This window comes from Bombina bombina, chromosome 1, assembly GCF_027579735.1.
Source record: "Bombina bombina isolate aBomBom1 chromosome 1, aBomBom1.pri, whole genome shotgun sequence".
Taxonomy (NCBI): domain Eukaryota; kingdom Metazoa; phylum Chordata; class Amphibia; order Anura; family Bombinatoridae; genus Bombina; species Bombina bombina.
Window position 1 is genome coordinate 1,539,065,836 of NC_069499.1, and position 26,606 is coordinate 1,539,092,441.

A 26,606-nucleotide genomic window follows, 5' to 3' on the forward strand; every position below is an offset into this window, starting at 1 on the left:
AAGTCGACAGACCATTTTTTTTTAAGACCATGGATAGCAATTGTTAATTGTTTCTGTCCAATCAGCAAATACAATTTTACTTTTTCAAAAAAAATGGTCCTGTTTCTAAAATTACAATCTTCCTTTTCGAATCAATATACCAAGATAATTGTCTATAACTTTTGACACTCATGAGCTAACAACCTATATTGTTAAAAAACAGAAAATAAGTCCTTATAGAAGAGGGTAGGTCTTCAAGGCCTTATAAATTAGTCTATGAACCTCCTCGGTTTATCTTTAAAATAAGAATAACAAGAGAATTAATAAAAAATTTAACAAAAAATAAGTTTTCAGAAATTATATTCTCAATCTGAAACATGAAATATTATTTTTGAGTAAAATGTCCCTCTAACACATATATGTATTCTTTTTAACTATTATAGCACAACCTTCTAGCCAATCTTCTCTACAAGCTACAGAGTCAATTGAGGAATTCGCTTCTACAAGCCAAATGAGGCCTACTGAAAATGTTTGTCAAAGAACCCTTTCGTCATCTTCGATAACAACACATAGTTTAGGATCAGCGAATACATTGCCTGATATTCCCTGCAGTACACCCGTTGACAATGCCAGAAATTCGAGAGGTATTTTTTTTTTTTTTTTTTAAAAGCTTTATTGGAGATTAGAAAGAAGAACAGTACATGCATCGAGAGAGAAAAGGTAAAATACATTACATAGAAGCATATGCCCCGCCCCACTATGTACCACAGAACCATAAAGTCCAGAAAGTCCATAAGTAGTATGAGAATGGCAAGTAGGACGGGAACAAACCCATGTTCGTGCTCGGGCATGCATTGATAAATAATAGGTAGAGAAAAAGAAAAAAAAAGTTTTACAACTGTTCCATGTTACATATCTTGAACAAATGCACACTAAACAAATGTAAGAGATAAGAGTTCCCGTATCAGCTATTGGGAACTCTTAGAAGAGAAAGAGGAGTAGGGGAGGGGGGAAAAAAAAAAAAAAAAAAAAAAAGGGGGAAAGGGGAGGTAGGAACGAAGGAGGAGGGAAGATGGGGGGGGAGGGGGAAGGAGGAGGGACGGGGATGAGGAGGGGGAGAAGGGGATGGGGAGGTCCTCCCAGTCGGCCAGTGTATGGTGATAGTTGCCTAGTGGTAAGTTATCAGGGGCGATTCTATGCGTTTGCACCAGGGGATTCAAAAGCCTGTTTCCAGCGATCTAGCATGTATTCATGTATTTCTATCTTATCGTCTCTCAAGAATCTGTATCTCTCAAGCGATAGGTATCTCTCGACTTGAGTGGTCCACTCCCCAAATGTGGGGGTTTCAACACTCTTCCATTTCCTCGGGATGAGAGATTTAGCGCTGTTGATCATTATGAAGAACAGCTGTTTTGTCGGTTTATCTCTGAATTTAGGAAGGGTGTGAAACAGCAGTAAATTAGGTGACCTTGGTATGGGAGAACCAAGTATCCCCTCCATTTTGTCCAGGGTTGAGTGCCAAAATGGTTCAATGTGTTTACATGTCCACCAGATGTGTATGAGGGAGCCACGATCCCCACATCCACGCCAGCACCTCCCATCTGTCTGTTTATATATTTTCTGTAATCTGTCCGGTGTGAGGTACCAACCGGACAGATACTTGTAGTTTGATTCAAGTACTCTGGCCGAAACAGATGCTTTCGTGTGAGTCCTAAATATTTTAATCCACTCCTCAGGGGAAGGGGATGGGGTGAGTTCTTTATTCCACCGATGTGTAAACCCTGGGAGCGGCAGGTCCCCTTGGGAAAAGAGTAGGCGATAAGCTATGGAGATCATGTGCCTAGGTACATGTGGTAGTAAACATAGTGATTCTAATGTTGTCGGTTGCCTAGTTATCTGTCTAGCGCTTTTGCTAGTCGATAGGAAGTGCTGGAGCTGCGCGTGGAAATACCACGAGAGCTCCATCCCCGAGCGGTCTAGCTCAGATCTACCCCTAAGTTTCTGGTCTGAGATAAGTCTTTGGAAGGTCGCCTGTGTTATCTGTGTTTTATCTGTCCGTGTCCTTTGTGTGTAAGTGAAGGGCAGGTCTGGGTTGTCCAAAAATGGAGTGAGGGGGGACGGGTTCGAGGTGATATGAGGGTGTTCTGTCATAGTGCGATCCCAACATGCAAAGAATTCCCGGAGCAGTGGGTAGTTGTTTATCAGTTTTGGTCTAAATTTGGGTGATATCCAACCCAAAATGCCCACATTTTGTGTTCCTAGGATTGATTTACAGATTTGGACCCATTTGACAATACCAATTCTACCCAGCCAGGATATCGGCTTATTTCTCCAGGAAGAAAGGTCTCCCGTGATTGTGGATAGTAGGTTTAGGTAGTTAGCTTCATAAAGTGTATCAGTAGATGGGGTGAGGGAAATCCCTAGGTATTTGAGGGAGCGTGTCTGGATACGCAAGGGGCTCAGCAAAGAGAGTTGGCTGAGTTCTTGTTGTGAGAGGTTAATGTTTAGAAGCTCAGATTTAGACTTGTTTAGGAGAAATTATAAGTCAAATTCTTTAAGCATCTCCGGGAGTGACGTCAGGGGGTTTGATAAAGAGAGCAAAACGTCATCCGCATACATGGATAATTTGTGCTCTTGATCTCCTATAAGGAGACCTGAAATTTTTCCATTGTCTCTGATTCTCTGGGCCAGAACCTCCATGACCAGGGCAAACAACAATGGTGACAGGGGACACCCCTGTCTGGTGCCGTTTGAGATACTAAATGGGTCAGAGAGGATGTTATTTACCCTAATTTGTGCTGAAGGGGTTGCATAAAGGGAGAAAACTCTATGGATAAAAGCCGGACCAAACCCCATCTTTGACAGGACCGCCTTCAAAAAATTCCAGCTGATCCTGTCAAAGGCTTTTTCCGCGTCCGTGGACACGAGGATCGCTGGAGTACCCTGATTCTGAGCAAAATTACAAAGAAGAGCTGCCTTTATGGTGTTGTCCCTGGCCTCACGGCCAGGTACAAAGCCCACTTGGTCAGGTGATATAAGTTGGGGTAGAAATTTATTTAGTCTATTGGAGAGAATTTTGGCGAATATCTTTATATCTACATTAAGGGTATTTTTTTTTTTTAAATTGTATTTGTATATTTTTTTTCTTGTTAACAAATTAAAAGAACCCTAAAAAATAAATGTTATTTTTTATTTTCAGAAGTCATGAATATCTTCAATCAAATTATATCCGGAGGTATAGAAGAAGGTAATTATATAGCTTTATGTACATTTATTCTATTGTTGACAAAATTTAAAGATATTTTTGTCCTTATTTAACTTTAATGTAGTATCATGTTTTGTAATGTGAAAAAAGATATGTTCCATGGTAAATAAATCTGCATATCAAATATCTTATTTTCAGTAATTGATTTTCCTGAAATGGCAGAGAACATTCACAATCGTTATTGATGTACTAATTTTCTTTTTGAAAAAATGATAATCATATACAAATCTTACATTTTTAGAAATTGATTTGAAAATCAAAATTATTTTTTTTTTCCAAATAAAATTGAGTAAGATCTGTATTGCCTATCTTTTAATAAAAATGAATATATATATATTTTTTTTAATTTTAAATATTTTAGAATGTTTTTATTGTCAAATTTATATGTAAAACATAAATTACATACATATATTCGATGTTTTATTTATATATTTATTTTCTATATTTATTTGTAGGTAACGAAGAAGAAAACACACAAGATGATATTAGTAGTGGGGAAATAATACTAAGGACTGTAGACCCTTTAGAAGAAGATTCACAAATGACTATAATTGAAGAGTCCTTGTCAGGGACAAATACATCTGCCCAATCAAGGTCCCATCAACAACCAGAGTCTACAATGTCTACACCAATACCTGAAATTGAAAATGCTGCTAATATAGCTAATAATCCAATTGAAGCTGCCCCTGAGACAGACGCATTACAGGAGATGGTGGGAATAGCACGCAATTTTAGGGATGAACAAAACAAAGTAATTGAGATGTTTGGAAATTTTTTAAAGGATAGGATAAGAATAGAGGAGCAAAAAATAGAAATTGAAAGGGAAAGAAATGAGATATTTAGAGCTGGTTTTGAAAATTTAAGTAAATGCGTAGAATCAATAACAAACTTATTCTCCGCATCATCATCAACAAACCCACAATTTCAAGAATAGCCATAATTTTACATTGCTATTTAAATTTTATAATAATAATGTTTGAATATTGTTTATTCTGTTCTCATTTAAATTGTTATAAACAAGTTATTTATTTAAATATAAAAATCTAATAATTTAAAAAAAAATTATAATATATATATATATATATATATATATATTGATACATACATACATATGTTTCTTTAGATAAATATATTTATATCACTCTCTATATATATATTTATATATATTTAGATTCTATATAATTATATATAATTTACAATCCAAATATGTATGTCTATATATATAAATATATCCAAATTATCTCTCTCTCAATGTCTATATATAAATTATAATTGTATATATATATATATATATATATATATATATATAGTGAGACAGAGAGAGAGTGAGTTATATACATAAACATAGATTGCAAGGTTTGTATATGTTGTATTTGTTTGTACATAATCAACCAAAACTATTAATATTTTAATAGTATTGATTGATAGAGTCATGGATAAAAAAAATTAAATATATATATATATATATATATATATATAACAATTACAATTATTACTTATTACAATGAGTTATTTTATATATAAAATATCAATATATATATATATATATATATATATATTGATGAATATATATATATATATATATATATATAATTTTTAGATTTATATATATATATATATATAGATAGATAGATAGATAGATAGATAGATAGAAAAAGAGATCTTTGATCAATATATATATATATATATATATATATATATATATAGTTAGGTAACTATACATATATATATATATTTATTTAGATATTTTTAGTTCATTAATATAAATATAAATATTATTCAGTGTGTGTGTATATAGATATATATATAGAGAGAACAATATATACATATATATATATATATATATATAATTTTCAAGATATATGCTAATGTGATCAATAATATATATGTTGGTCTTGAAATATTAAAACAAAATTATAAATTAATATATTGATCAGTATGCATTATAATCGTTGTTTGAATACAAGTTGTAGAACTTATAACATTTGAACTACTAAGCCAAAAAATATATGTGAACGCTATTAAAAAAAAAGATTAGAACGGTTGAAACAAAATATTTATTTTTTCTTTAATAATTAGTTTTAATCACTAATTTTTATCAAAATATTCAAAATTACTGAACATCAATAAGTCATATTTAAAAAATACAAATGACATATATAATAGTCTTGACATAGAATATTAATAGAACATTCACAAATTATAATAAAGTAAAATTATTATTTTTTCAATCAACATTTTTCTAGTATTGAAATCATTTTATCAATCTCCTTGTTCATCTTCAATAATTTTTTCTTAAATTTTTTTAGTTTTTTTACAAAACTATTTTTGGTTGTTGTATCTTGGTTTTTTTCAGGCACGGCTGTAATATAAGGAAGATAAATAAGAACAAAACAAAATTATTACTTTATATTGAAGAAAATGAATGGAATTAGAATTTAGAGATATACACATTTTGATGTATTTCGATTTTATAACATCTTTATCAACTAAAGAAAATTACTTATCTTTACTCTATTTTTATACAGTGAAAAAATGTATAATTAGATTGACACTCACATTCACTCGATCCAATTCCATCAATGACATTTTCCTGATCATTTTCAGCTGTCAAAGTTACTTCACATTCATATTGATTGTCCATATCAGTAGTTAATGGATCTTGAATTTCTGTGTTCAGATCATTATTTTCCATTAAAGTTATAGGAAGTGGAGGAGATTGTGCATTACTGTTTGGGGTAAAAGCCATTATTGGTCTCAGGTATCGTGGAGCACTCTTATTCTTTTCCTTTCTTCTTTTGGTATCTGTAATCACATTTCCATTAATGAATAAAATCAGAATAAATAAATATTTTGAACAAAGATTAATAAGAAAAGATAGAATGAGATAGAGCTCTCTCTGTCTCTCTCTCTCTCTCTCTCTCTATATATATATATATATATATATATATATATATATAAATTTATATTAATTATTATTTTTTGGAGTTGAATCTATTTTTCAATTATATTATTTATATCTATCTAAAGTTTACTATTTATATATAAAGATAAATCTCTTGAACTCTTTTATCTTTCTCTATCTCTTATCATTCTTTCTATTTCATATTTCTAGATTTATCATTTATTTGATATCATTTTGTTTATTTATATCTATCTTTGTATCTCTCTCTATTTTTCTTTTCATATCTCAACATTTACAAGTCTATATCTATCTATATCTATCTCTATCTATCTTTGTATTTCTCTCTCTCCCTCTCTCTTTCTCTCTCTCTATCTCTCTCTTTTGCTAGCTCTATCTCTCACTTTCTCTCCTATTTCTTATTATTTATATTTCTAATTGTAAATATTTTTATCTATTTATTTCTCTCTCCCCCTCGCACTATATTTCTCTCTATCTCTCTCTTCCAATATTGCTTTCTATTTCTGTCACTGTTATTATAAATATTATTTTGAACAAAGTAATTTTATTACTTTCTATATGTGTCTCTCTTTCTCTTTTTTCTATTAATTGAACTCTCTTAATCTGTCCTATTTCTTTGTATTTCTTTATTAATTGAGTTTACTCTTTAAAAACTATATTCTCTATCTATAACTTTGTATCTTTTTTTTCTGGGACTTAATTTTTCATTGAGTTTTTATCTCTAGATGTATAGTTTTCTATATCTATTTCTGTTTATCGCTATCAATTTGTAATTCAAATCTCTATAGCTCTTTCTATTTCTCTTTGATTAAATTAACAACCATTAAGTCTATCACTATTTATCCCTTTATCTTTAGATCTATATTTTTCTATATTCTTTTTCTTTATATTTTTAGATCTATCTTTTTATCTCTCATTATAGTTCTATATATTGATTATTATTTATATATAGTATATCTGTCTATATCTATAAAGTTCTATCACTTTATTTATATCTATCTTTAAAATTAATAAAATGCGCCAGAACAAACGCATAACATTATTTAACTAAACCGTTTTAAACGTAGAAATTGAATCAAAATACAATATCTATTAGAAATAGTGTATGTAGTCAACACTTACAAACTCTAATGAGACTTCTAATCCTAGTATGGTACTCCTTTTCACGTCTACGTAGATCCGAATAGCGTTGAAGGCACTGTCTTCTTGTTCTTTTTATTCCCGATACCCGATACATCCTGCGTATTATCTCATAAACAAGATAATCGCGTTGATCTTGTTTGACAGATCTAACACCTTCTATTCTTTTTGGAAAATATTTCTCCATCCCATAAACTAAAATAATTAGCTCTCCAGCAGTGAACGGAGAACGTTGCGACATCTTGCTAACGAGTTTCTAATCTTGAAGGAAATGACGTAATATGTCAATCATTTCAGTAAATTCAGGAAATTTTTTTTTATTTATAAATAAATGTTTGAGTTTATATTATTTTATGATAAATGTGTTAAGAGACAGATAGTTTGTTAAAACTTATTCGGTTCACATAATTTGCATCCTCATTAGATTAGAATGTTATTCAATACATGTATATTAAATTCTGTTTCAATTGTTATTCTTGCATCTTATTATTAGCGAAAGTTTCATATATGTTTAAATAAGTTTATTAGTTATTTAAATTGCATTGTTATATTATATATTGATGGTTATCTAGTTATTAGAAAATTTTAATAAAATGTTTTTATATGTTGCCTTCTTGTTTTGATAAAATTTTAATATATTATGATGTTCATATAGTTATGAAAAGGTTACTATTGAATGCAATAAAATGTAATTCGACTGTTTCAATTTTTAAAACATCTCTCCTGTCAAGGTTTGTTTTCTTGCAGTGTGTAGCATCAACACTATAGCTAGGGGGTTGATATGTTTTATGCATTTTATACTTGACTAGCTTACATTTTATTCCAATTGCATTGCTATACGTCTATGCAAGGTTTGTTCTTAATTTATAGGTTCCAAAAGCTGTATCTGGCTTTCAAATATATACAAAGCTAGTGCTTGTTTTCAACAATAATAAAAAGTTTAGAATCAAAGAACATGTTTTCTTAATGGCACACTGTTCAAGGATACAACTTATTTTCAACAACTATATTGTAAGTCGTTAGTAAAAAAAAAAAAATAAAAAAAAAAAATGGTTTTATTTTAATTTTTTTAAACAAATAACAAATATAAGAAAAGACAACATAGGCAAATACATTTTTTTTTCAACTGTATCAATCAGAACATATTTATTTTTGAATTACACATCACTCTCATCATCTAAATTGTGAATAATTTTGTGGAGAACGTTTTTCATTTTTGAATTATAGATTTTCATGCTTGAACTTAGAAAAATTTTCGAGTTAACCTGTGAATATAAGAAGAGATTGTTTATAAATAATTATTGCTAAAAATTATGGAATCAATACATAAATCATACATAATTTTTATTTTATTCACCTACGAAATGAGTTTGTATCAACTGGTTACGTGCATGTGTACCCCCTTCAACTACATCTTGAGGAACAGATTCAACACCATCTTCATCTGGTGTTATTATTTCCAGTTCCTCTATGTTTGATTGTCGCAAAGCGATGTTATGCAACATGCAACAGACCAACACCATAACAGCCACTTTCTCAGGAACGTATTGAAGAGTGCCTCCGGATTCATCTAGACAACGAAAACGGCTTTTGAGCATTCCAAAGGTCCTCTCAATCACACATCGAGTTGTTTTGTGTGCATCATTGTACCGCATTTCAGATCTTGTGCGTGGAATATTTACAGGAGTAAGTAGCCAGTTCCTACAGGAATATCCTGCATCTCCTTTTGAAAAATAAAAAGAGTTATACAAATTTAAATGTGTTCAGATACACTTTTTACTTGCAACCATTTTTATGTTTTAAATTGTACATATATATTGGTATTAATAAAAATTTAATTATATCGCTATATATATATATATATAAATATATATATATATATATATATATATATATATATATATAGAGAGAGAGAGAGATAGATAGATAGATAGATAGATAGATAGATAGGTATTTTAAAAAAGGTATGGAACTAAAAATCCATTGACCTTGGTGCTGCAGCAAACAGAATAAATAAATAAAAACAGGGTATATACTGTATTTTAAAATCTAATGATATTATACACTGCACAAAAAATTACAATATTGTGAGTTAATATTAACGCACATTAGAAGGTTTCGTTTTTAATTTTCATAATTATACCTAGTAGCCATCCTTCAGGCATTTGTCCTTCCTCAAATTTATTATACAGGGCAGACTGTTTGAGAATATATGAATCATGACATGATCCTGGAAATCCTGAACGGACACTCATGATTTTCAAACCAGCATCACAAACCATCTGGATGTTCAAAGAATGATAAAACTTGCGGTTGCGATACATTTCTTCTTTTAGATGTGGTGGCCTTACTCTGACATGAGTACAATCAATTGCACCCAACACATTTGGGATTCCAGCAAGTCTAAAAAAATTAAGCTTTACAGAATGCCATTCTTCAGCAGTATTTGGTAAAAAAACATACCGTTTGAAAACTGACAAAAGAGCATCAATCACTGTAGTTAGGTGGCGTGAAAAAGAAGGCTGGCTCATGCCAACAACTACACTAGTAACTGATTGAAAGGAACCAGTTGCTAGAAAATGTAAAACAGCCAACAGCTTCAACATTCCGGGCAGAGCATGTGTCCGAAAAGTAATGGGTTCAAGTTGACCAGATATTTGATTGTATAGCCTTTCAATTGATTCTCTACTCAATCTAAAACGCCTGATGATGTCAATGTCAGAAAGTGCATCAAGTCCTGATCTGGGACGAAAAAACCTTGGAATCCTTCTGCGCCTTCTTTGAAGCCTATCTATCTGTTGAACAGCTTGACCATCTATTCTTCGTTCCATTCGACGCATATAAATAGTATGAAACATTGCAATAACAATTTCCATAACTGATTAATATATGCGTTATAAATGCTGCTTGAAGATCTATTTCGCGACCACAGAATATGCGTATAGAAAAGCACATACGTGAGGAAATACGATGCCCGGATACAATTGTTGACAGGATGATAAATTGAATAATAGCGTAGATTACATCGAATACTGTAGAAAAACAATCGTATAGATGTTCGAACGTATCTCGGCGTTAGAGCTGCGGACATATTGACGGATTTAGAAATATATCGTTTCTAAGCACCAATTACTGTTTCATAAATTAGATTAATAATTCGGAAGTGAATTTAGATGCGGATAATATTGAGAATACAGTGTTGAATGCTTGATAAATTTCCCCCTTTGTGTGAGGTGAAGGAAATGAGAGGAAGGAATGAGGAAATGCTTGTGTGTGTAGATGAGGACATGGGCTAGGGTAAGAAAAATAGTGTTGAAAAGTGGAAAGAAGTCACTGTGAGGTTATGGTGGCTGTGGGTTTGTTATACATTTAGAAAATATAATTTCTCTGATCTATAAGATGATTTCATAGGTGATGTCACAAGTGATGTAATTGATAGTGTCATCAACTATGTGATGTGTGATGTAATCAGTGATTTAATTGATGATGCCATGCAAATCACCCAGGGCAAGGCAGTTTGAGTTCAAAATTTTAGGCATTGATAACTTAAACTTTAGGGGGGGGTGATTTATCACGGGCTGAATGGCCCCTGAGGCCCCTGTTTCTGCAGAAACAGCAGTTATGAAGCAGAGGTCTTAAGACTGATGCTCCTTAACTGGTCCATCTGTTCTGAGGCTGCAGACATCAATCTGCCCAATCTCATACAATTGGGCTGATAGAGATCCTCTGCTAGCGGCCGATTGGCCGCAAATCTGTAGGGGGCGGCATTGCACAAGCAGTTCACAATAACACTTGGATATCAGTGTATAATTTGTATATAAATATGCCTTTAATATATTTATTCGCATAATTATCATTTTACCTGACATGCTGTATTGTCAAGATAAATAATGGTAAATTAATTAATTGTTTAAAAAAAAAAAATTCTCCCATATATGGTTAAAAATAAACATTGTAAGGATTATCGAATTAATACATCTTAAAAAATGCTTAATAAAATACATGTTGAATAATCTGTTTATTACCATATATGGTTTTAAGCAATAGTTAATAGAGATGTGCATGTAAGGAAAATTTAGTTTCGGACAAAATTTTTGTTGTGAATATTCAGGGAAATTCGTTTCCCCGAATATTCATTGGTTGCACTATTTGGTTTTCGTTTTGTTTAAAAAAATGAAAATCAAATTTTCATTGAACATTTACATTAATGTTCTTTAAAACGAATGTAAATGTTTTAAAACTACAGGTGAACTTTTCAATACTTAAGCTCTCCAGAGCATGGAGATCACATTTAACTGCTTAAAAAAAGAAATAAAGGAAACAAATAAATATACTGATGACTTTGTCAGTAATTTTTCATTTTGTTTTAATTTATTTTTTTGTTGCATTCATTCAGATTTTCAATCTGTTAAAACTAAACGAAAATTTGATTTTTCCAAAAACAAACGCACATCTCTAATGGTTAATTGTTAACCCCTAAATGGACAATCTAGTCAGAATTAAACTTTCATAATTCAGATAGGGCATGCGATTATAAACAACTTTCCAATTTGCTTTTATCATCAGTTAAACAGTATATTAATGTAACTGTTTTGGTTATGCAAAACTGGAAAAAAGGTAATTAAGGGATTTTATTAAACAATAAAAATTCTGGAGTAGACTGTATCTTTAACATTGTTTAATACTATAAATGGTTAGACATTTCATATTCATCATAAATGGCAGTGAATAATTTGTTAATTAATAATTCAGTCATCAAATTCACATTGTTTATCACCATATATGGTTTAAAATCTACTGCTTGAAAACGTTGTGGAATTGAACACTCATTAAGAGCAGAAAAGGTTCTTTACTTGGATACCAGCATCATTTTAAAGTTATACATTACTAGACAATCACAAGAACATGTCTTAAACATGAATTAATGAAAGACCATTGTTCACACTCATGAGTGTCCTACTTTAATTGTTTTCCTTTTCATTACTGTTTAGTAGGCTTGTGCATTCTTTTCAGTGAAAACAAAACGATCATCTGAAAAAATGAGTGAAAGGAGAATGTCTCTTCCTATTAGTGGGGCCAGAGGCTCTATGAAGAAGGGTCTGGATTTAAACGGCTCTCCAGAGAGGTAAGTATACGTCTACAGGTGAAATTTTTCACCTGTAACAAAGGATCATTTTTTACATTTATTTTTTTCCAAAAGAGCAAAGATCACTTTTTAGCAAGCTATAATAACTTAAACTAGGGCACTGCCTGACAAATGCCCTTTTCAAGATTAGTTTTTTTTTAAAGGGGGCAATGGCAGTTTAGGGATTATGGGGTTATTGTGATGAGGGTAATGGCGATTTTGGGGTCAATACTGTAATGGGGTAGTTTGTGAGCCCCTATTAGGAAAAGGGTGAGGGGGTTAAAAATAGACTTTCATTGGAAGGGTAGAGTAATTTAGACAATTATAGATACATACTAGGGTAATTGAAGGTCATCGGTTGCTGGCGTTTTGTAGATGTTGCTGATACATGGTGCAACACAGAAGACAAAACTGTGTGAAGGGAAGGAAATGAGAGGAAGGAATGAGGAAATGCTTGTGTGTGTAGATGAGGACATGGGCTAGGGTAAGAAAAATAGTGTTGAAAAGTGGAAAGAAGTCACTGTGAGGTTATGGTGGCTGTGGGTGTGTTATACATTTAGAATATTTACTGCTAGATTATGAGTTGTGCGTTAGGGTTAAAAAGCAGCGTTAAGAGGTCGCAACGCTGCTTTTTAACGCCCGCTGGTATTACGAGTCTTGACATGACAGGCTCACCGCTCACTTTTTTGGCCAGACTTGGAAATACTACAAATCCACTTACGTCAATTGCGTATCCTATATTTTCAATGGGACTTGCATAGCGCCGGTATTATGAGTCTGACCAAAAGTGAGCGGTAGTTCATGTTAGGGTGTTAGGTGTAGACATAACATTTATTTCCCCATAGGAATCAATGAGGCTGCGTTAGGAGCTTTACGCTGCTTTTTTGCAGGTGTTGTTTTTTTTTTTTCAGCCGGCTCAGCCCCATTGATCCCTATGGGGAAATCGTGCACGAGCACGTTTAACCAGCTCACCGCTAACGTAAGCAGCGCTGGTATTGAGGTGAGATGTGGAGCTAAATTTTGCTCTCCGCTCACTTTTCTGTGGCTAACGCCGGGTTTCTAAAAACCTGTAATACCAGCGCTGTCTGTATGTAAGTGGTGAGGGAAAACTGCTCATTAGCAGCGCACAGCCTTACCGACAAAACAAATAATCTAGCCGATAATTTCTCTGATCTTTAAGATGACTTCATAGGTCATGTCACAAGTGATGTAATTGATAATGTCATCAACTATGTGATGTGTGATGTAATCAGTGATGTCATTATTGATGCCATGCAAATCACCCAGAGCAGGGCAGTTTGAGTTCACAGTCTTAGGCATTGAAAACTTAAACTTTAGGGGGGCGATTTATAAAGGGCCAAATGGCAACTGAGGCTCCTGTTTCCGTGAAAACAGCAGTTAAGGAGCAGCGGTCTTAAGATCGCTGTTCCTTAACTGGTCCACCTGTTCTGAAACTGCGAACATCAATCCGCCCGATGGCTGTGAATCTGCAAGGGCGGCATTGCACGAGCAGTTCACAAGAAGATAAGTATTAAAGAGACACTGAACCCAATTTTTTTCTTTCATGATTCAGATAGAGCATACAATTTTAAGCAACTTTTTAATTTACTCCTATTATCAAATTTTCTTCATTCTCTTGGTATCATTATTTGAAAAGCAAGAATGTAAGTTTAGATGCCGGCTCATTTTTGGTGAACTGATGATTTTGTCAGTATTTTTTTCTTTATCTGCATTCTGTTAAAACAAAACTAAAATTCGATTTTCACGATGAATGTGAATTTTTCCGAAAACTAATGCACATCTCTATGTTAATAGAAGTGACAAAAACAGTTTAGAGTGAGTGCACCTAGGTATTGGTGGTAGATTTTAGTGAAAATTTATAATGCTCTGACCCTAAAAATACAAATTCCTTCAAAACAACTGTCTCAGAAAATTAGAACGTACAGGTAAGGGGAGCTTTGATAAACCTTAGTTGTATGCACTGTGCAATAATAGATTTATATAAAACAGCTTGAGGTTAGTTGAAATTACGCTGGCTTGTATAACCAGTTGGAGATTTCTTGTACTAACAAAGTACGGGAGGCTGAGTTGAAAACAGCTTGCTGAACAAGACAAAAGTCCACTAGTTTGTGGTAATAGGTGCACACTGGTTATACAAGCCAGCGTAATTTCAACTAACCTCAAGCTGTTTTATATAAACTACTGAACGAGTCCATCTACAAACCTGAAACTCCAGCAAACCTTATGAAGCTAAATAGTTTCAGCACCTCTAAAAAAGCCCTCACAGCTTTACAAAACGTCAGATCATCTATCATCATATAAAGCAAAAACATTGAGAATTTTAGACTGAGACTCCTGCAAACTTCAAGGGGGTAAAAAGTCTCAGCCTTTTTTCTTACATTGCAACATTTTTATCGCCTACTTCACATAAAAGCAGCAAAGTTTTTTCAGCAAGTATCAAATTGTTGTGTTATTTGTAACACTATAAAGAGACCTTTTCATCTCTTTTATACTGCAAATAATCAACAAAGAATATCATCTCACAAAGTATCGCTATTGCGAATAGCGTTTTTTCTACTGGCTTTGCTAAAATATATGTCACCATAAAGGCTGAACTACCACAACCAATCAGATATCTAACATCACGATATCTGCCAGCAGACCTGATAGACCAACAAATTGAAAGCCTTTTCTTAAATTTGAGTACAAACCAGCGTACAGCTGAATTTTAAATTATTCAAATGACGCTATACCAATGTGTGACTGTAAGTAAAAAGTTATCCCCCATACGTATGGAATAATATTCAGATCTGAATTAACTACGGCGGACTCGCCATCTTACTCACCTTATCTTTTGAAATAATAAGAGTATAACTGGTTCCTAAGAGTTGTTACGAGACTTTTGAAACATTGGTTGCACATATCCTTGGACTTATTTTAGCTCCAGTCTCCCCCCTTTTTTACCACCAATTAAATAGCGCTTTATCCTCTCATTAGATTTTATATTGCTATATATCAAATTGTTTTACAAAGAGGGAAATATCTGTTATTTTTATATATTCTGTCACCGATTGTTTAGAAGTCATAAGAGCTCTATACCAATTTTAATTATTAACTTTTTCGCTGTATAATAATTTTTGTTCTTATCAATAAATACAACATTTTGTATACAAATATATCATATATCCTATTTATATGATATATTTGCAGTTGGCTGCCACACTTTCCTCAGGCTCCTGACCTCTTCTGGATTTATCTTAATTTTAACCTTCTTACATTCCAAATTCATCATAATTATTTCAAGGACCAATACCGACTCCACATAACGCACAACTAGACTCATAAAAATTGAATGGATGACATTACTAAAGTGAGATACTCAACGGATGGAAATATACTCCCACCGGACCATCTTACTACCAGAAAGAGATACCTTCAGCTGACACCACAAACAAGGTACACTTAAACTTAAAAAACAAACAAAAAAAAAACAGACTGAACCCATGCACAAATTGGGTTTTGGATTTCATCATCCATTTAGCAATGCTCAGATTTCATTTCTAAACACAAGAAAAACTAATTGATTAAGTCTATTTTACTTAAATACATTAGTTTTAAAATCCCTGCATGCTTTCTTATCTGTTATCTACAATGCAGCCTGAAGTGCAAAATCTCACACCTCACTCTGGCCTGAATCCTATAGAGCAGGGCAATGTAACCAGCCCCCACTGCTAACATTCCTACAAATACTAGAAGCTTTTTAACCCCTTCACTGCAGAGGGAATGACCACCTATACGCCCTCACATCTGCACTCCTTAAGACCCCAAAAAGCGGTCGCAGCACTCAGTCCCTCACTAGTGGCTACCCTAAAATCACTCAGCATTTTTAAAGGGACCGACAGGGGCTGTCGTGGAGGAAAATCAAAATTTAAAGTTCTATATCCTGACACTATCACAGCTGCCCCACCACCCCAATTGAAGTGATCCAACCTAAAAGCCACAAAAACCGCACTATCAAATCAAGAAAATCTCTTTGTGTGATCCCTATTAGAAGACACGTTGTCTCCAAAGTACAGAGTAAAAACTCAGAATCCCAAGACTGTCCTATCAGAACAATCCTATGCAATGCCAGATCAATAAAGAACAAAACAGCTATTATTTCCGACCTTATTGAAACATGCGAATTAGCATGCATCACAGACTCATGGTTAGATGAAAATGCAGGGCCTATTCTAGAGGCAGCTATTCCAGACAATTACACAGTGTTCCACCGCCCGAGACAAGATTGCAAGGGAGGCGGAGTTATGATCTGTGCAAAATCATCCTTAAATCCCAGACCAATATCAGTCCACAAAACCCAATCTTTTGAATGTGTAGCTGCCAGCCTCTCAATAGAGAGAGGATTCCGAATACTGCTAATATACAGACCCCCAGGAGATGGGAAGTGATTTCTTCAGGAACTCCCAGACCTTTTGGCTGGCTTAATCCTTGAACACCCCAGATGGCTTATATTAGGAGACTTCAACACTTGGATTGACAACACCCTATCCCTGCTTGGGCAGGATCTCCTCAGCTTGATGAGTACACTCGGCTTTACACAAATAGTCACCACTCCCACCCACAGAAAAGGTCATACACTTGATCTAGTGTTTCAGTCTGGACTAGAAGTGTCACCAGTAACTGTAAACCCAGTTACCTGGTCAGACCACCACTCCATTCACTTCTCCATTGTATCACAATCAACCAGACACCAGCCTCAGAACCTGGTCAAACACCGCTCATTAAAAGGGGTGACACCACTGGATGTAGCATCACATATGGATCTAAGTGAACTAATGGGCACCTGCGAAGACCCCAGCTCCTTAGTCCGACTCTACAACAAAACCATGAGAGACACCCTAGAAAGCATTGCACCATCTCGCATACGCACTGTCCAAACCCACAACAATGCACCGTGGTTTGATAGCTACATCAGAGAAATTAAAAGAACAGGACGTAAGCTTGAGAGAAAGTGGCGCAGAACACATGATCCAGAGGATAAAGCCGCTCTTACCAAACATCTAAATAAATATCAATCCAAGATAACTCAGAAAAAATCTTCATTTTTATCACACGAAATTGCACTATCCCACAATAGACCCAGGCAACTGTTTCGCACAGTAGAAAGGCTCTGCAAACCAGCATGCATGCTTAGCCCCACCAACTTTTCTCAGGATAAATGTGAAGCATTTGCGAACTTCTTCAGAGACAAGATTTTCTCAATCCGAACCGCTATCACAGCAGGCCAAACAGTTACACACCAGAACAACTACAATGGAATGCCAGATTGCCCCAGTTTATGGTTTACTTTTACAAATGTGGATATAAAAGAAGTTAAAAACACCATACAAACGTTGCACCCTACTACGTGTGACTTAGACCCTGCTCCAACTCAGCTCATATCTGGATGCATTGAAACACTCGCCCCAGTCCTCACAAAAATAGTGCAGTGTTCACTAAAAACAGGAGACTTTCCAGATCCTCTAAAAGACGCTGTGGTAAAACCACTCCTAAAGAAACCTTTATTAGACCCAGACTGCATGACTAATTACAGACTAGTATCCAACCTCCCAATTCTGGGGAAAATAATTGAAAAAGTAGTGGCAACTCAACTGGAAGCCCATCTATCACACCTAAACATATTCGATCCTTTCCAGTCAGGCTTCAGATGCCGCCACAGCACTGAAACAGCGCTAGTCTGAGTGCTAAATGATCTCCTCATGGCAAGAGACAAAGGTGATTATTCCATTCTAATCCTCCTGGATCTCTCATAGGATTCTAATAGAGCGCTTGCAGTACATCTGTGGTCTAGGAGGCACAGTCAACTGGTTTAAATCTTTCCTCGCTGGTAGATCACAGAGAGTAATATCAGGATCAAGCTCATCAGCACCAACAGAACTGGCCTGCGGAGTTCCACAAGGATCTATCCTGTCTCCCATGCTATTCGCAATTTACTTACTACCACTGAGGGACATCATTAACCGACATGGCCTAAGGTATCATTGTTACGCTGATGACACACAACTCTACTTCTCCTTTGCTCCAGATACTACAGACCCAGCATGCCGCATAAACAGTTGCTTAACAGACCTCATAGAATGGATGAATGCTAGCTGTCTCAAAGTGAAACCAGACAAAACAGAGTTACTCTTGGTGAGGGGACCCCGGGCATCAAAAATATCCCACGATCACCCAACTGGCCTGGAGCTTGGAGGCTCTAAACTCGTTAGTTCAGCAAAGGTACAAAACCTTGGAGTGTTGATTGATGCTGGACTATCTTTTAAACAGCAGATTTTCTCCGTAATAAAATCTGCCTACTGTCATCTGAAAAACATAGCCAGGATACAACACTTAATTCCACTGGATGATATGCCAACATTAATCCATGCATTTGTATCCTCTAGGCTAGATTACTGCAATGTACTTTACTTGGGCCTCCCAAAAAAAGAACTCCATCGCCTTCAGACAGTACAAAACGCAGCAGCCAGACTATTGACCAATCAAACTCGCTCCTGCCACATAACACCGGTTCTCCACTCCCTGCATTGGCTTCCTATTAAATGGCGAACATATTTTAAAATTGGCCTGCTGACCTTCAAAGCCTTAAACAACCAAGGCCCACAGTACCTGAAAGAGCTCCTGACACCCTACATCCCATCCCATTCACTTAGGTCAGCCAACACATCCCTCCTCTCAGTGCCAAGAATAAGGACAAACTCAGGCTCCAGAGCATTCTGCCACGCTGCCCCTACTTTCTGGAAATCTTTACCATGCGCATTCAGAGAGGCACCGTCCTTACAGACTTTTAAAAAAAAGATAAAGACCCACCTCTTCCATCAGGCATTCAGTCCTCTTATCTGACCTTCAGAAACTCCTAACTTTTATGTTTTATGTTGGTATATTTGTAAAGTGCTTTGAGACTCACAGGGAGAAAAGCGCTATATAAATCGCAAATTATTATTATTATAAATTATTATATATATACACACTATATCACTTCTAATTCCTATGAAGTACTATCAGTGCAATGCCATATCAAAAAATAGCATATTAGGTCATATCTATTATTTGTGCAATTCATTGAATATCACTATTAATAACCAACACGGTATCATTTTTATGTTATCACACTTCTAGTAATATATCATTTTGACAATAATACAATCTAAACATTTAACACTTAGGATTGAATCTCTATCAATCTATTATTGCACAGTGCATACAACTAAGGTTTATCAAAGCTCCCCTTACCTGTACGTTCTATGTTAATAGAACAATTGAATTGTTAACCCTTAAAGGGACAATCTAGGGCATGCAATTTTAAACAACTTTCCAATTTACTTTTATCATCAAATTAGGCTGACTAATATGATAATTTCTAAGTCCTTGGAGACCACCTCTTAACTCAGTGTATTTTGACAGTTAGACAGCACTAGTTCATGTGTTTAATATAGATAGCATTGTGCTCTTCCCGTGGAGTTATTTATGAATCAGCACTGTTGGCTAAAATGCAAGTCTGCCTAAAGTATTGAATTAGGGGGCAGGCTGCAGAGGCTTAGATACAAGGTAATCACAGAGATAAAATAGTATATTAATGTAACTGTTTTGGTCATGCAAAACTGGGGAATGGGTCATAAAGGAAATTTATTACATAATAAAACTTCTAGAGTTCAAATAACGGAGTTGGAGATTTCATATTCATCATAAATGGCAGGAAATAATTTGTTAAGTAATAATTCAGTCATCAAATTCACATTGTTTATCACCATATATGGTTTGGAAACTACTGCTTGAAAACGATGTGGAATTGAACACTCATTAAGAGCAGAAAAGGTTAATTACTTGTATACTAGCATAAGTTTAAAGTTATACATTACTAGACAATCACAAGAACATGTCTTAAACATGTATTAATGAATGAAGACCATTTTTCACACTCATCAATATTGCACTATTTTTTTCATTTTCATTACTGTTTAGTTGGCTTGTGCAATTCTTTTCGATTCCGATGCAAATTTGTAACTAAAACAAAACAATCGTCTGAACAAATGAGTTAAAGGAGAATGTCTCCATATTGAGGCATCACTGCAATACCCTTTTTTACCCACCAATGCACTCTGTGGCCCTCTCTGCATCAACCATAGATGGTGCCGATCGTTGGTGGCTGGGAGCCATAACAGGGAGGCAGGTGGGTGGCCCATCGATGGTTACCTTCCGTATCATGTTAGTCCAGAGTGCGTGCAGGGAGGCGGGAGTGTGCAGGGGAATGTGTGCGCGCCACATTTCCATTAACTTGTATGAGAAGTAGGGAGTGGGAGGGAGGAATCAATGTTGGGCAAGGGATTTGGGAGGGGGCTAGGGTTTTGAGGGGGGCAGCTACACTACAGAAAATTGGGGTTTTATTTATTTGTTAACCCTAAAGGCATTTTTTTTAGCAAACTGGGTACTGGCAGACAGTTGCCATTACCTAAGATGGCGGCAACTAGGTAGAGGGGCGCGGGTTAGAGAGCTGTTTTTGGGGGGATCAGGGAGGATGGGAGCTAAGGGGGGATCCAACACTGCAGAAAAACTATAAAATAATAAAAAAATAAAAAAAATACACCATGTGCAAGGTTAGCAATAGAAAAATCTCGTATAATTAACGACTTCACATAAACTCTATTTTAGGCTCCAACTGTAATCTAGCCCTAAATTGAGTTTTTTTTTCTCCATAAATTATACATTTAAGTTCCTTCAACGTTTACTCACATTCCCCTATAATAATTATTAATGACCAGGTTGCTAGGTGTAGCCCTAAAAGTCACATATATTTATATATCAACCAAATACACTGAAATTAGACTGGCAAATTTTGACTTTTTTTTTTAATCTCCTTAAATTTCCCCTGTTAGTTTAACATTCTACACTCTCTACCATATCCTGTCTTCACAAACAGCACTCATCCTCCTTTTACAAACAACACTATTCTAGACTATTTATATGTCTTCTTCTCTTCTGCCCTCTACTACACACATGAACTTTATTCCTATCTCACATCAATCAGTCAACCATGCTAAGATTATACTAAATAAGTCACACTCTCATTTTCTTTTCCTTACTATATTTCTTCTCCTTGCAGCTGGGGATATCTTGCCTAACCCAGGTCTATCATTTGCCTCTCTATGCTCACTACCACAATTGCCACCTTCTAAATCTTGCCATCTTAACCAGTTCAACCTCATTAACTGTATTTCTGTTAATACCCAAACATTTTGTTTTGACCGTTCTTCTTATAACTCTCTATAATCCCTGCCAGGGGCGTATTTAGGTTTTGTGCTGCCCTAGGCACTCAAAATTCTGCTGCCCCCCCTACCCCCTACCCCACCCCAGGTTTAAGGCCTATTCTTAGACATAATATTTTTGGGGCAGGGTGTAAAAATTTAAAAAAATAATGTCTTTTTAAGTAGATGTTCACTAGGGCTTGCATTCACTCTGGTCACACACACACACACACACACACATATATATATATATATATATATATATATATATATATATATATATATATTAAGACATTATTTTGCAAGTTAGATGATTAAAGTGTTTATATCAGAAAAAATAACCTTCACTGTATGATAGTTTGTCAGTAGGTAGTTGTTTAACCTTAAACATCTTCTTTGGTTATTGACAGTTATTTAAGCAAAATATCTGCTTGGATAAATATGTAATGAATATACAAACTGGCCTTTAAAAGTACTTAAAAATACAACAGTAGTTATGATAGGTTTAGGAATTGTATCCTAGGGGATAAAGTCACATGATACAATCATAATAAAGTATATACTTGTATTGTTTCTGAATGTATTAAATGCATACAACATATTTTCAGTTGTGTTTTAAGTCACATAGTTGTATAGATTCAGCAATAAATACTTATTCTTTGCATGTATGACAGATAGCCAAACAGTAAATGTACAAGTATTTAGTGACTAATCCATTTAAGTATGTTAATGACTAATGAAGATGTATTGAAGGGAGAAAGGCATATGCTGTTTCACAGTGGTCACGTTGTAGTGCACACTGCACTGTGTAGTCTGTGTGAGTCTCAATCACGCGGTGGAGCCAGGAAGAATACTGCATTTCCTCTCAGTCCAGGCCAGGCTGCGCAAGTGAGCTTTACCTCCACTGTCACCACTTCATGCGCACCCACATACAATCCCATAGCCACCTGGCCCTGAGTTCAGTAAAGTGGCCCTAGGGACTCAAAATTCTGCTGCCCCTTAAAAATCTGCTGCCCTAGGCACCAGCCTTGTTGGCCTATGCCTTAATACGCCCCTGACCCCTGCCTTAACTCATCTCTTTAACCAGTCTCTGACCACTAGGGTTGCCACCCGTCCTTTAAAATACAGAACACTTATAAGTTACACATGCTGCAGGGTTTGCAGGGAGGAATATGAATAGTGCTGTCCAGAAACACAATACATGTTCCTCCCTGCACACCCTGCAGCATGTGTAACTCATAAGTGTCCCGGAAAACATGGCTGAGGTGGCAACCCTACTCACCACTAGAGCATTTCCTGACACATTCAAGCATGCGTCAGTAACACCAATCCTAAAAGACATTGTATAGCTTCAGATGCTGTTTAAAAACCCACTAATTAAGAGAGGCTTACCATCTCTACTCTGTTTTTAATCCTGCCCAAAATAATAATGTCTTGAACTTCTTTGACTTATTGCTGCAACTACACTTCATGTGACAAGCAACGCCAAACCTTATGTCTCTGCACCCTCAACCTGGACACTGCAAGCTCTTTGCAGCAGGGCCCTCTTCCTTCTATAATAAAGTGTCATCTGTACCCATCGCTATGGAATTTTGCGCCACTATACAAATAAATAATAATAATAGATGCTTAACGTTTAACCATCGATTAAAAATAAAATTTCTCACACACTATACAGTACCTTGCCAAATTATTAGACCCAATATTCAAAAATCATAATTTTGATATTAATTTTATACTGTATTTATTCCTAATAGTGTTGATTAATTTATTTATATTGGCAACATCTGCAATACATATTTGCATGTCATTTGATGAGATATTATTCAAATGTTTGGCAAATTAACAAATGTTTATGTTTTTACAGATAAGTAACTTGTCATTAGAAAAGTTGGTCAAATTGTTGGTCTGTTAAAGGCAAAATACATGTTGCAGTATAAGATTTCTAAAATTGTAGGTGTATCACATAGCTCTGTAAAGAACATTAAGAAAAAAATGGATGGGGGGGTGAATTAAACCCCAAATAGCAGGGCAATTGCAGTTGTCATCGTGGTACTACAGCAAGAACTGACAGAAGAATCTGATATAGCTTCACTCAAAATAGGAAACTGCCTGTCAGAGTCTTCACTAAGCACATTCAGGTTGCAGCATCAAGGTATTCGAGAGAACTGTTCATCGATGATTAGCTGAAGAGGACCTGTTAGCCAGAAACCCTACTTGGAAACAGGGTCGGCTCCAGAACGAATGAAATGGGGGGGCATTTTTTTTTCACGAGGGGGCACACATTTAAAAAGCATGTATGAGAGTCAAAATAAGAGCAGACCTACTGTGGCAGTCCAGGGGTTACATTTATCAGATCTCTGGCTGTGCAGGAGTTAGATTTGTTTATATTTCTGGAAGTGCAGCGGTTACATGTGTCATATCTCAAGGAGTATAGGGGTTACATTTATAAGATGTCTGGCAGTGCCGCAGCAGTTACATTTACCAGTGGCAGTGCAGGGGTTACATTTGTCATATCTCAGGAATGTCTCCCACATATGACACAGCCAGTGGACACTGTTTGCATGTGTAGCTCTACCAATGACCCTACTAATGATCAAATAAGCTTTTACGTGACAATAAGTTTGAGTGCCATGCAGTACATTACTTGTACAGATATTATTAATGATATTTACCAGCACACACACAGTATATACACAGTATATATATATATATATATATATATATATATATACAAAACATATATATATACACACAGTGTGTGTATTGTGTGTGTGTGTATATATATATATATATATATATATATATATATATATATATATAAAATAAAACAACCTTGGGGACAAATAGGAGATGTTTTGAAACATGTAAATAATAAACATAAGGCTATTTCACTCATTGTCCCACAGCTACATTTGAAGTGTGTGTATTTGAGCACCTATAATCTGACACACATTTTACACTGATCACTGCAGATAAAGCAGGCACAATGCACACTTGTTTTGTGTGACCTGCAGTGGGGAAACCAAGGAATTCCCAATTTGCTTCTTTATCTGTGGCTGCCAGGATATAAAGCACAATAGGGAAGGGATACTACTCTCTCACACACATTGGTTATACGGCTGTGTTTTCACAAAATTACTTCTGCCTTCCCTCTCACTGACTGTTAGCTTCTCCGAGCACTTCCTGCAGAGGTCTGATGATGTCATCATCTCACTTCAGCTCTGCAGTAAGTGGGCTAGCAGGAGGAGGGGCATTGCAAGCCCTAGGTTAACTGTGAGAGCACCAGCAGTCCAGGGTCCAGTGGCTGCAAATGGTTGATGCGACATTTGGGACCCTGGATGTTCCATCACTTTTAAAATGTAAAAAAAAAAAAAAAAAAAAAAAATTTTTTTTTAAAAAAAAAATCACTTCTTTTGCCCTGGGGGGGCACAGCATTCCATTTGGGGGGGCATTGCCCCCCAATGCCCCCCCTTAGAGCCGACCCTGCTTGGAAACCATCCCCTAAATCCATTTTTTTTAATATTCTTTGCAGAACTACTTGATACTCCTACAATTTCAGCAATATTGTACTGCAACTAGGGATGGGCGAATGTTTCTAAAAATTCGAAATTTAAAACGAATGTTGATATATTCATTCGTTCGAATCGAATTTCGAATGTTTATATAACATTCTAACATTCTATTTTTGAATTTTCGTTTTCGAATTTTTCAATAAAATTCAAAATATTCGTTCGAATAATAGAATGTTTAGCTATGTATTCATTCAATTTCTAAATGTAATATTTTAATTTGAAAGTGACATTCGAATTCGAATGTGACATTCAAATTTGAAATAGTATTTCTAGTCTACAACTGTGTTTAATAAATGTAATATTCAAATTTGAATGCTACATTCGAATTCGAATGTCACATTCAAATTTGAAATAGTATTTCTAGTCTAATACTGCGTTTTAAATGTGATATTCGATTCGAATGTTATATTCAATTCGAATGTGACATTCAAATTCGAAATAGTATTTCTAGTCTAATACTGTGTTTTATAAATGTAATATTCTAATTCAAATGTGACTTTCGATTCAAATGTGATATTCGATTCGAATGTGACATTCGAAATAGTGTTTCTAGTCTACAATTGTGTTTTATAAATGTAATATTCAAATTTGAATGTGACATTCGAAAACTGTAAACAACATTCGAAAATCGAATTTTTAAGAATATTTGTTCTTATCAACATTCTATTATGTAAATCGAATTTATACAATAACATTCGTTCTAACATTCGAATTTGGATATAAACACATTCGCCCATCCCTAACTGCGACACGTTTTTTTACCTACAACAGGCCTACAATGTGACTGACTTTTTTAAATGAAAAGTCACTTTGTTTACCCATCTTTTTAAAACATATACAAGTGTTAAATTTTACATATTTTAGTAATATTACATCAAATTACACGTAAATATCTGTTGCAGATGTTGCCAACATGGAATAAGAAATGGTTACAAAACTAAAAAAAAATCAATGAACACTATTATATGCAGCACATTATCGTGGGGAACCCGGTGCTAAATAATTAGTAGACAACTTGATTCTGGGTAACGGAGCAGCTACCTCGCTGCAATTTTAAAAATCATAACTCACTAGTGACTGGGCCCCCCTACTGCTCAACCTTGGCTTAAAGAGGGCCCCATAAATCTAGCTCACAAGGGGGCCTAGAAAAAAAATGTCACCCCTGTTACACATCGATACATGCGCAGCCTAACAAGTGATTTTTATCTAAAGTTAAAAAAATAAATGTCTGGCTTAAAACTAAGGCAGAACCTCAGCCGACAAAATCACACACTAAAACAATGCATACATGAAAAATACT

At 34.9% G+C, this 26,606-nt stretch overlaps 1 protein-coding gene across 1 annotated transcript; it reads right to left on the reverse strand.

Annotated features, from left to right (window-relative positions):
• Positions 1 to 8,464: 8,464 nt before the first annotated feature.
• LOC128666988 (putative nuclease HARBI1) lies at positions 8,465 to 10,183 on the reverse strand. The gene is made up of 3 exons (XM_053721840.1): positions 9,574 to 10,183; positions 8,669 to 9,030; positions 8,465 to 8,572 (listed from the first exon to the last, which is right to left on the reverse strand). The coding sequence occupies exons 1-3, from the start codon at positions 10,181 to 10,183 to the stop codon at positions 8,465 to 8,467; spliced, it is 1,080 nt and encodes a 359-aa protein (XP_053577815.1).
• Between the last annotated feature and the right edge of the window lie 16,423 nt (positions 10,184 to 26,606).

Bases quoted from the DNA above. Each gene is read 5' to 3' on its own strand.
- LOC128666988 (XM_053721840.1), bottom strand. From the start codon at position 10,183: ATGGAAATTGTTATTGCAATGTTTCATACTATTTATATGCGTCGAATG. The intron at 9,031-9,573 runs GTTTGAAAATCA...ATTTTTCAAAAG, and splicing joins CCAGATGGTTTGTGATGCTG to GAGATGCAGGATATTCCTGT. The intron at 8,573-8,668 runs GTAGGTGAATAA...TTATATTCACAG, and splicing joins AGTTGATACAAACTCATTTC to GTTAACTCGAAAATTTTTCT.